The sequence below is a fragment of the Toxotes jaculatrix genome, chromosome 2, assembly GCF_017976425.1.
Source record: "Toxotes jaculatrix isolate fToxJac2 chromosome 2, fToxJac2.pri, whole genome shotgun sequence".
NCBI lineage: Eukaryota > Metazoa > Chordata > Actinopteri > Toxotidae > Toxotes > Toxotes jaculatrix.
In genome coordinates, this window is record NC_054395.1 from 9,679,101 (window position 1) to 9,691,709 (window position 12,609).

At 41.3% G+C, this 12,609-nt stretch overlaps 1 protein-coding gene across 1 annotated transcript in view; it reads left to right on the plus strand.

Annotated features, from left to right (window-relative positions):
* The first annotated feature begins 8,811 nt into the window (after positions 1-8,811).
* tafa5l (TAFA chemokine like family member 5, like) overlaps positions 8,812-12,609 on the plus strand; it is a 39,686-nt gene continuing 35,888 nt past the window's right edge. The window contains exon 1 of the mRNA XM_041059722.1: positions 8,812-8,908. Within this exon, the coding sequence (XP_040915656.1) occupies positions 8,812-8,908 (97 nt within the window). The remainder of the gene's footprint in view (positions 8,909-12,609) is intronic.

Here is a 12,609-nt window from a genome sequence, read left to right on the forward strand (position 1 = left end):
GACAGACAAGAAAAACACTTAGTAATTGAAATGTTCTCACAGGCTCCATCCCACATGCAAACAGGGCAGTAAATCACTAACAGTGACAATGTTGTGGTGTTGGGAATCACTGCCCTTCTATTGACTTGGCATTATTGATCTGACTACGGTCTCACCACAACTCATATGAATCTGCAAGGTCAATATTACTAGTCACCAAACTGAACCCTGTGTGGCCTGTGCTTTAGCCTTGCCGTCTGACGTGCGTTATAACGCAGTTTGTCAGGTTGAGATGGAATTTGTGAGATTAATTGTGCATGTTCAAGTTGTAATCCTCATTATTGTATCTTTAAATGTATTTTACTTTTGTTTTTATGCTACTCCCAGAGATCATGTGACAATCAAATGCTGTATGTCAAATAATTTGGAGTTTCTATAATTCAGACAGCTAGTACATGAGTTTATGTTGGTGTTAACCTGCAAATATGACTGATTCATCACATGAGCATGTACGGCTGATGAGCCAATGTGCATTATTCCTGTTCCCACATTATTCATGCTACAATAAATATTTTAACACAAGCAAATGTCATTATATGCAAATCTATGGAGACCTATTAGGCTTCTATTGTGTGCTGAAAAGATTATTAGCCCTGGGTGTTTGGAGCAGGAAATGTAAACACATTCACAAACTGGCTACGCTGACTCATTGTAATTTATCTATCAGCTTATGAGACAAGCAAAAACAGACATTTAATTCCATGAAAATACCATTGTTAATTTAACCTTGTGGCTGTTTCATTAGGTATGTATAGACATGCATGTTAATGGTGTAGCAGAGTAGCGTTCTCTCCATGTCACCCAGAGATGATCCATAGGAAGCAGCTCGAAAGAAGGAAAACTCTTCAGTTTGAATCATTATGGCGAGCACGTTGCATCTTCAGTAATTGCACGAGGGACCTTGCAGTTGCACTTGAATTTGTTTGTGTTGTTCTTTCAAGGTCTGCTGCGCCTCAAAAGGACAGACGCTCCTATTCCTTTCTGCAGCGGCTTGTCAACCTGACTCTCTGTCCAGCGGAGCAGAAAAAGGGGTCCAGTCCGTGTCCCGTCTGACTGGCATGTCGCTCACAATGTCCGGATAAAGGGAATGAGAAGTGAGTTATGCTTGTAAATACCAAGCAGACATCTGTGCGTAACATGGAGAGGTATTTCAGAAAGCAGAGTACATGGCTGCTGTCACAATAATACTGCTGGGGTCTTGAAGGTTCACCTGCTTTACATAATTTTGATATATGAAAACCACAACTGGGAAGCTTTTTATATGTATCCTTGTGATACACTAGCAGCACTGCAGAAGATGATCGCCATTACATTGATTTTAGTCAGTATCCTGATTTTTGTTGCTGACTCTTACTTTGTGTTCTTACTGAGAACAGGTGATTGCATACAAAGTCAGGTTTCCTAAGGCTTTATGGATCTGCTACATAAATGTACAGAGACCAGAGGAAAGAGGAGCTTGGTTAGATGAAAATAGAAGAAAGAACTGGAGTTTTGGTTGAGTTCAATTAGATGCTGAGCTGAAACACACTCCCATAAACAGTGTGTGATTACTAGCTAGCGTAAATCTAATGTCTGTAGAGTCGGCACATGGCCTCTCAAACCATAACTGTATGAAGTTATTTGTCTGTATGCTCAATACTTTCCAAATACTCTGATCTTCACTAAAATATTTCTAAATACAGGTTTTCTTTGTTGGTAGTATAGTAAGCTTTCATCTTTTTTGTAAAGAGCTAACCATGCCAGCTACAGATGACAGCTGTGCATTTTGTAAACTTTGGTGAAAATGTCAGTTTTTGAATATCAGTGAACATAGTGAGGCTCAGGGGAGAAGGAGATAATGCTGCAGGAGTGGGGTGCGATGTCTCTGACATTTTGGCCATTTTGTTTTACACTGAAATTGATTCAGCATTGGAACTGCTGTGAATCCAAGCAGAAAACAACTTGTGTCCTCTTCAAATGAAGAAGGCACAAACTTTTCAGAGCTACCTTTCAAGTACGTTGGTAGTGAGTGCTTTTACTTTAAAGATAGATTTTCTGTGGAGAATTGCTTAGTTTTGAATTCTGATGACCACATTTCTATTGCAGTTTTTGTTGGACTTTATCTGTGACACACAGAAATCAATCCACAAATGTATTTTTTTCAATTTGTGTTGATTTGCAAATATGCATAACATACTCTGTAAACGGTTATGTATGTGTGGATCCGTTTGTACATATGAAACATTTGTTTTTAGATTTCTGTCCAACTTGTACTACAGCTGACATGCCTAAAAATGAGGTGTCCAAATGTGATTGTCTTCTGTGTCCACAGAAGACAATCCAAAAATGCGTGCCATGATACGCAAATATTTCACCATGCATAAACTTCTACTAGCCTGCTTCTACTCATCCTTCCAAACTGTCCCACCACTTGATCCTACCCTTGGTCCCACCCCAGCAGGCTAAAACTGTCCACAGTTAACTAGCTAATAACAATGGTAAGAATAAAGTATATTCCACAGAAATTAAAAAAGAGAGAGAGAGGGAATGGTATCATACATACAGCTACAACTGCTGATCCACATGGTCTTGCATCCTTACATAGAGGCAGCCCTAAGAGTCATTCCTTTTTGGGCCAGCTGTGCCTCAGGAGGTAGTGGTCCACTAATCAGAGGGTCGGTGGTTTGATCCACGGTCCAATGTCCTTCGACAAGATTGTGAACCCCAAACTGTACCTGATGTGCCCATCAGTGTGTGAATGTGTGTGTTAATTAAAGCACTCTATGCTTAGCAAGAAAGTGATGTATGAATTCTTGGTCCTCTTGAAGAATGAAGCACTTTATCATTTGTATGAACATATGCCAGTGAAACCATGAATAGCAGTTTCATTTAAGAAATAACATTTTGCCAGAATCTAGATTTCTTTTTTTAAGAGAAAGTCCATCTCTACTTGATCATATGCTTTTTCTGCATCCGTGGATATCACAAGCTGGGTGGTAGCTCAATATGTATGATAAAGAGCTTACGAGTATCAAAAAAGGAGGTACCTCCTTTGGAAGAATCCTGTCTGATCTGTGGAAATAATGTGAAGGAGAACTTTTTCTAAGTGTTAAGCAAGATATTGCTTGCCAGAACTTTGTAATCCCAGTTGTAGAGCAATATTGATCTATGTGACTCACATAGCAACAAGTCCTGATCTTTTTTGTTTTTTTAAGGTAGAAGACATACTACTACTATTGACACTTGTCTCAAAGTGGGGGGTGACTGATCTTTTGATAATGCCTCTGAGTGCATAGCTAGAAGCAAAGGTGCAAGGTAATTTTCAAAATGCTTTATAAATTTATGTCACAAATCCATCAGAGCTGGGAACCTTGCCTGACTGCGTCCTCATTATAGCACCTTGAATCTCCTCAATCGATAGGACAATCTTTATTCATATCTATATTCAGAAAATGTGTCATTAAGTTGATCATGGTCTGAGACTGTGGAACCCTAAGAGGTCTTAATTTGCATTATTTGCCTTAAGACGAAAGACTGATGTGCCTGACTTATCACCATGTTCACAGATCAGGTGACAAGCCCTAAGGATTAGTTGCTCTGCTTTAGTAGTAGAGGCCAAATCATATTCAGTTTGAAGGCTGATCTATTTTTGATAGAGCTCAGGGGTTGGGGATGTAGCATACTGTCTACCTCTGCTATACAGTCAGAGAAGCTCCCTCAGTTTAGAAATACTCTTTTTACTATTTGCTCCATAGCTGATAATATGACCATGCAGGAATGCTTTCAGAGTCTAAAAGGGCTGGGCTGCTTTGGAAAAATCAATTCGAGGAATGAGGGACATGATAGGAGATTATAATAAAATAATCATTTTGAGAGAAAGAAAGAGTGTACCCTGCCATTCCAATATTTGAGCCTCCAAGCCAAACTGCAATGAAGCTGTTTAAAACAGTGGCCATTTTTAATGGTTGAGCAGATCTGGTCGATGCATGATCCAGTTCAGAACAATTTATATCTCCCCCAATTATAAGAGAGTGGCTATCTACATTTGGCAGGGTAGAGAACCAAGAACATATAGAACCGTCATCATTCCAGTTGGGACGGTAGATGCTAGCCAGGTTGACAGGAGTTGTCGGGAGGCAATAATTTACCTACCATTTGGATCTGCAATAATTTCCCTAGTTTCTAAGGGAATGTCTTTATGGATAGGACTTGAGGGATGCCTCTGGCTATAGAATCAAATCTAGAATTTTAATTTCACATAAAAAAAATATAAAGGTTTTACAAAACTAAAAAGTTTTACCACAACAATACATGTAAAGTGACATTTAGGCATTTGTGGATCCATGAAACATGTGAAACAGGTTTTGTGCGTTTGTGAATTGCTTCCTGTCAGTTTGTAACTGCTGGTGTAGCTAGTAACCGTGCCTCACATTTTTGGAATTTTTTTCTACAGATCAGCTGCGAAAGGAATTGGACAAAAAAACTGCAAACAAATTGGAGGGAAGTCCCAAATGTCACTTGGCTCACAAACTGGCAGGAAGCAGTCCACAAAAGCACATTTCACATGTACAAATGGATCCATATGTGTGTAAACGTTTACATAGTAAGCTATGCGTATTTGCAAATGACTATGTATTTTTGTGGATATGATTTTACACAACATAAATAAAAAAACGCATGTTTGTTGGTAGTGAAGCATTTGTGAATCATAGTGCATATAGTGGGTTGTCTTTTGTGGGATTCAAATAATAAAGTCCAGTAAAAACTTTCATAAATATTCTCCCACTGTCTCAAAAATTTTGCTGAAGAATGGTCCATTTTAACAGATGCTTTGAGGCACCATATGCTCCTCTGCAGCATGTAAGCAAAGGTAGTGAACAGCTGGTGGCTGGAAACCCAGGATTGGAGTTGGGTGTCCACATGGATGTGGCCTGTCTTAGTTTGATATAAGCTAACAAATTACATTCCTGAGATGCCTGCTTATCTTAATGCCTGTGCTCATAAATTTGGGGGGTCCTAATTTGCCTTTTTCCCTCAGTGATTTGACAAATGTTGCAATTTACTGTAACAAATTCTCCATCTGTTCCAGTAAAACCATGTTTATGTGAGATCTTGTGAACAGGCATAATTAACATAACAGAAAATTAGCTGCAATATGCTATAATAGCTTTTGGAAAGTAAAAATTTCGACAAGATTTCTAGTTTTTGTTTGATTTTTAAGTTCTCAGTCTTGTCCTTCTTTGATCCAGACATTGCCTCCCACCAGATCTATTGCTTTGTAGTTGACCTAGACCTTTGACCTTCCTCTCTTGAGTCTCAGCATCCAAACTTGATCTATTTTACTGTAGGTTCTGTAAAACAAAGCTACTGAACAAAGACTACTTTTTGTATGGTTTAGATATGTCACATGAAACAATGAAACAGTGAACATCATTATTTTACATAAGCTCTTCTAACTTTCCATTCACTGTAAATATGTGCTGCCTGCTCTGAGCAGCCACACACTGTAGGACCAAAGACCAAATCCACTTTCTATATACATAAGCAAACATCCTGAATCAGGTCTTCAAAAGTCGCTTGAAGACCTACCTTTTCCCAGAATATCTACTCACCTAATATTCTGTTCTTTATCTCTCTCTCTCTCCCTCACTCTTTCTCAGTTTCTCCGTTCATTGTTCTTTCTATTTCTTTCTCTAATATTAATTGTCATTTCAAAGACTTCTGCTTGATCTACTGTGGCTTGGCCTGTACCTCATTTGTGTGTTACTTTGGACAAAAGCAACGGCCAAATGAATACATGTAAATCTAATTAGGTCACAGAAACACTTGATCAACTGCTCCATTGTTCCTACTGGTATTTTTTGATTCTTTTGATTCATCTTTTATGGTTTCAGTCCCTTGTTGATGTTCGCTGCACTGAAGTCAGTTAGGTAAAGTTATGACTATGTGAAATTTACTCTGTTCAGCTTGTGTGTGTGTGTGTGTGTGTGTGTGTGTGTGTGTGTGTGTGTGTGTGTGTGTGTGTGTGTGTGTGTGTGTCTGTGTGTCTGTGTGTCTGTGTGTCTGTGTGTCTGTGTGTCTGTGTGTGTTAAAACTTGGTCTTCAGAGTAAGCTGTTGTGTAGTAGAGTCATGGTCTAAACTAACCTTAAAATGGAGATAAACTAAGTGCAAGCACCTCAAAGCTGTATTTAATTGCAGTACTTGAAAAATGTACAGAGTTACTTTCCACCTCCTGCAGAAACTATACAAACAAGTGACGTCTTTGTTCTGGTTACAGATGACAGCCAAATAACAGCTTTAATGATAATCTTTGCTAAAGTGTAATAATCCCATGTAGCAGACAGTTGTGCTCAAGCACAAGAATCCAGCATGAATATATTGCATTTTCTTTTCTTGCTGAGCACAGCCCTTTTAATGTGCATATAGTATTGTGTCTCTGGCATTACTATTATAAGAATCCACACATGCACAAATGCAATTAGAAATAAGTCTGTATACTACTGGTAAACATGAATATAAATATGATGGGTAAAAATAAACTGGCAGAACTTTTACAACCCTGTCAGTCACAGTGATGGATTATGATTAATTACACTGCGGCCCCTGCTGGGACATCATTCAGACAGACTGAAACGTGGTTCTTAACTCTGATAGCTAGCTGAGCTGAGCTTCAGGCGAGAGAGGGAAACAAACCTCATCTCAGCAGCCGAACTCTTCCTGTCGTTTTACCACAATCGGGCAAGTAAGTACAGTGCTGCAGCTGGTTACAGTGATGCAGTAAACAGTAAACATCAGCAGGTTTAAAGAAATGACGCCCTGATGTGGGTTAGGGCTGGAAAAAAATCGACAAAGTATCCCTTTTAATACTCAACAAATGCACGGTCTTTGCAGTGTGAGTAATTTTTCATACATTACACTGATGATGTGACAGGCCCTGGCCTGGGCCAATACGTCATCATAAAAGCCATTCAGTGAAAGCCTGATAGCACAGCAGTGCACAGGGAGAACTTCTCCATCTGCTAATAAAGTGCACATTCACTGCTCATGGAATCTGGTGTATGTGTGTGTGAGTGAAGGGGGAGGGGGGGGTGAGTTATAGTAATGGTCCTCGAGTGGCAAGGGAGTCTTAAATGGTGCTCTTTCAGAAGATAGACTGGCATCTGCAAAGCTTTAGCTCACACACATACACTGGATACACACACTCAGGGAAGCATGTGCCTCCATGTGTACACACTTGAGGCTTGTTGTGATATTACGCTGTATATAATAATGTAACTTCTGCAATAAAGAGCTCTGAGGCACTGTGCATGCTGTCCTCTAAAGGAGCAAACCTCTTGCATTTTCCCAGAATGCTACTGTGCTAAATGTTAACCGTAGTCCCCAGACCATGCAGCCCTCAAGGACGTTTTCCACCTACCAGAGAGGGCATAAAGACATGGAGAAAAGTAACATGTCAGAATGTGGGGAGGCTGGTGCTGCTTTGTGTCTCCCTATGGGCTGAGATGGGACATCTTCGTGTGTATAAATAAGCATCATCATCTACAGTTTTGGATTTATAGCCTGGGAGCTCAAAGTTTTTTTTTTTCCCTACTTTGAGGAGGGAATTAGGACACTGTGTTTGTGTGTGTGTGTGTGTGTGTGTGTGTGTGTGTGTGAGTGAGAGAGAGAGAGAGAGAGAGAGAGAGAGAGCAGATGGAAACACTGTAACTCAAAGCAACTCAGTGTACAGCAGCAGCAGTGTTTCCTTCCATGGATGGATGGTGGGGAAATCCTCTTGTTCGCCGTCGCCTGCATGCAAATCGAGCCGACCGAGACAGAGTAAGGCTGGTTTCATCCGTTACCAGCACTTGACTTTTGCAAGGAGGGTAGCTTTTCCTCGAGCCCGAGGAAAAAAGGCATCGCCACTGAGAAATTTCCAGAGCCTCCACAAAGGCTCATACAGGTGACAAGTGTGCCCAAGTTCACCGCACCGCCTGTAGCCTACCGACGCGCTCAGAGTGCGTTTTATCCAGCGGCAGTGCGCTGCTTGAGACCGCACTTGTTTTGACGTGACATTTCGCTTGCGCTGCTGTGCATATGTGGCCACAAATGACGCATTTGCGCCCATAGCTGTTTTTTTTTTTTTTTTTTTCTAACGCCAGTTTTGGCCGCTGGATTGATGCGTTTTCGCACAAGTTTCCGTGTCGATTGGTGTGTTCGACATGTCCGCCGGGGTTAAGTTGTGCGTTCCTCTGTAGAGTCGCACAGAGCCGGGCTCGATGCAGAAGTTGTTTGGGAATAATAAGAATTATAACAGTGCGGAGCGCGGAGGAGGAAAAAAAAGAGGTGACAGCGGCTTTCAGGGGGTGTTGAGTGGCTGAATTTACAACCAGCATCATCAGCATCTCCGTGTGAGGATCAGAACTGCGGGAGACTGCTGCTGCTCACTCCTCTTCATCTTCATACTTCTAGTTTTTATTTATTTTTATTATTATTATTTTTTTTTTTTACAGAAGCCTGTCAGTGAATCCAAGGTCCTGAAACCACAGCTGCGTAAACTTGGCCAGATCTGGTGACATTATAGTCTCTGTGCGTGTTTGCCGAGCAGCCTGGATGGATATGCGGCTCACCGAGGGAATTTGAAAAGCAAGGGGGGATTACTATCAGTCCCTCTCTTATTATAACCTCAAAATGGATGCCGACGACAGGCTGTGGAGACGCCGCTGGATTAGCCATTCTTGCGCAGATCTGCTTGACATCTAAGCGGCACAAGCGTTCAAAGTTTGGATAATCTAAAAGGCTGAAGGTGTAGGATGCAGTCTGGAGTGAAGACGCTCTCCGCAGGTGGAGGTGCGTCACTCTGCTGCCTGCTGCTCCTCTGGCTCATCTACTCCCATCTGCTCAGAGAGGGTAAGGACACTTATTGCTATTTATTACTTTGTCAGCAGCACCATTGTCTCTTAGGGCTTCTTATTGGGATGCAGCTGCGCATGGTGTGGTCAGACTGTGATCCCGTGGCAAAATCCCCATAATGTCCAATAAAACAGCACTAAGGGGACTTGTAATACGTCTGTGCTCAGAACTAGTCCTTTTATGGTGACCTTGTTGCACCTTATGGTTATTTTGTGATCTGATGTGATATTTCTATTATAATATTCCTGTAGGGAGGTCTGTGATACTGAACAGCCAGTGACAGTATTGAATCTAACCACATACTGTAATATAGTTTATAATATATCACAGTGACTGTATTTTCACAGTAATGTTCCGATAGGGCACTTTTTTTTTTATTTAAACAGTGAATTTTGAATAGTATTTGGAATAGTTGTAACCTTTTTGCCAAACTAAATTCATATTTTTTCTTATTCTGATGCTGCAACATAACACAGGCTCTTTGCTGCCTCTGTGGATTATAATTTGGAGAAGCCATAATTGAGCTTCAGGTGAAAAAGCAACACACTGTGCTTGTTTAAATTCTTCATGCAGACAGAAAAAAAACAGCCTGTCTTCTGCCTTCAGAACTTTATAATTTCACTCAGGTTAAGGCTATATCCATCCATGCCATGCTTTCCTCTTGAATAATACATTGACTGGTGCAATTACACCTTCACCCTGACACAGAGTAGAAAGCAAAAGGATGTTTCCCTGCACTTCATTGGCTGCTGTCCATGACAAGATATTTTGGATTCTGGTGCTGTCAAAGACACAGAGAACGGGCTTAAAGCACTGGAACTTGTTGGGAGATGTTGAACACTAAGTTTGCAGATTAGATCTTTTAATCAAGCATTGGCCAGCAGCATAATTACCGCTGTGGAGGAGGGATAGTGCCTACATCAATGTCTTTGGCAGCTTGCCGGGAACAAAAGTAGACACTGATGTGAAAAATGAACTGCCTGTGCACTGAAATGTGCTCCCTTTGCCTCTAATTTGCAGTGTTTTCTCCTAGAATGCCACTGTCACCAGCCTCTTATTGCCACCCGTGAATTGAACCGTCTTTCAAGCCTTTGCATATTATCTGTGGAGCCACTGCAGCCCTCCCCTTCCCCTCAGCCATCTATTATTGACTCATTTTCAACTGAAAATGATCTCATTAGCATGTTATTGTACAAAATCACTCAATCAATCTCTCGTGAACTTTATTACCCTTGATATTCCTAGAGTAAATAGATTCTCCGGGGTTTGGCCTGCTAGTTAAAACCTCTGGATATGATTTGAGCTTTGACAGTCTCTGTATGACGCTCGCTCCTCTTTACAGCTCTGAGCTGAATTTCAAGAATGAAGCGTTTAGTATTTTTGATGCGGAATTTCAATATTCAAACCCTCCTGAAATCCCCCTGCTTTGACCAGTCAGTGCTGTTGTAGTAGGAAGTAGTTCTGCCCACCACTGATGGTTTATCATTTCATCAGCAAGTATAAGACTCTGTTTATTTTTGTGTGTTTTCGGACTGCACGCCACTCACAGAGCCAAAGCACCCTTCACTTTCCATGACTATATACCAGCTCTTTACCACTTCCGTATCCATGACTCTCCCAGGGGCCCCATGAGCACCGTCGAGTGTGGGTGAACTGGTGGGCAGAGAGGTGAAGCCTTGTGGTGGTGAGTGGCTGCGTCACCTCCACCCTCTCCATGGCTCATCTGTCATGGCGGCCAAGACAGGAAATCAAAGCACACCAGCCTTGTCCGCGCATGCCACTGGGCCAGCGCCCGCCACGATGAATGGCCTGTCAGCCACTCTCAACGCTGCCAGTTTATTCAACAATAAATTTGGAAAATGTCTGGATTTTCCTCAGATTCTGGTTCAGCGGTGCAGTCACAGAGTAGAGCAGTGGCAACTTCTCTCTGCTTTGTCAACCACAAACCTTTGTGCTGGTGTGAAAGGAGGTGGGCGGCATTTTTACCCACATTTCTAACTTGTAGGTGAACAGAATGTAAAGGCCAAGGCTGAATTTCAACTTAAGGTGAGAGCATGAAAAAAAAAAATCCTCAGACTGAAATAATGTGAACAAATGAGGCAAATGTGCATCTCAGAAGTAGACATTTCCAAAATTTCTTGCCTCTTTGATGCTGTGGTGTTTCTACACTGCTCTTTCCAAAGGTCACCGGTCAGTCGCACAGTTTGTACAGAACTGTACCGTCTTTTTCTTTTTTCTTTCTCCTGTTCAAGACGTTTAAAGCTCCACTAAAAATATTTTTTGGATCAAATGACCATGTGAAAGCTTTGTGTTAATGAACCCACTGAGAACTGAGCTTTTGATCCTCTTTTAAAAGAATTTTGAAAGAATTTTATTTAAAACATGAGCAAATATCATTAATGCGACAAAATAAGTTGGATGAACCAAATTACTTCAATTTGAATCTACATACACATATCCTAAACGTGGTGTTGTATTAGTGCAACAGGCAGTAATGCTGCTTTTTACAGCACAAGTCACAATTAACACGTCGCTGTGATTTGTTTGAATAATCCAATCAGTGCTTCTGAACACAAACAACAGCATCCTGAAGCTGAGAAGCAGACATGACAATCTATCCTGTCATCCTGATCTGCAGTACAAGCTGTCGATGGGAGCGACACCACACGTTTTATGAGATGCGTCTACAGGCTGTGTCACTAAATCACGAGGTGACTCACTTTGGCTTTACAATCAGTACAGAACTCCATTGATGATGGACTCGCGTAGTCAGTCCGCTCTCTGAATTGTGGACTCGTGGACTGTAACATATCTCCGATGTTTCCTGTCCGAGTGTAATTTACAGACCAGGCTGATTTTATCCCAGTAAATTATCCTGGATGCCATGGCAGCTGCTTTTTCCATTTTTAACCGTTCAGCTCCTGTGTGTGGGGACAGGACATCTTGATGGGTTACCATAACGATGAATTTAAAAATCTTTGGTTAGTATTCTCTTTTAAGTCCCGCAGCAGGGTCTGTCCATCTGAGCATTAAACTAATCAGAGAGAGAATTACAGACTTTTTTTTAAGTGAAAAGGATGATTTTCATTCCAGTCTTCTTCAAGGCGGCATTAAGCATGCAAAGGGAGACCCGCTTTGATTATGACCTTGGCTGTAAATTGTAAGCAAATCATCGAGGCTTGCTTCTATAGGCGGAGGAGCTGTAAAAGTATGAGCATCTTTATGGAGCAAAATGAAAAGAATTTTTACAGCTAAATCAATTTGGCAGCACACAAAGCTCATATCTCATAGCTCCCTGAATATGAATTCTTTCTAGCCGTCAGCTTTGACCTCCCTTGTGGTTGAGTGAAGTGCACCGCTCAGTGCATTTCTACATTGTTATTTTCTCTGCAGAAGGCTCTGGGCTTGAAACTGCTCCATCACTGGCAGAGTGGTGTAAATGATTTGAGTTATGTTCCTTCAGTCTTGTGTCCTGTTCTATTTTCTGCCTGATGCCGTGATCATATTTTCTGTGAGGGTTGTGCTTGAATATTAAACCCACAGTTCACACAGTCACGCATTACTGTTCCAAACTTATGGGGGCATAATGGTCTTCCGACGCTCACCATTTTCTCCGTGTTTGCGTTAAAGAAGGAGGGCATCCTGGAGGGTTATCTGAGTGAAATTTGACGTGAGTCACCTTAGCTTTAGAGTCCTCT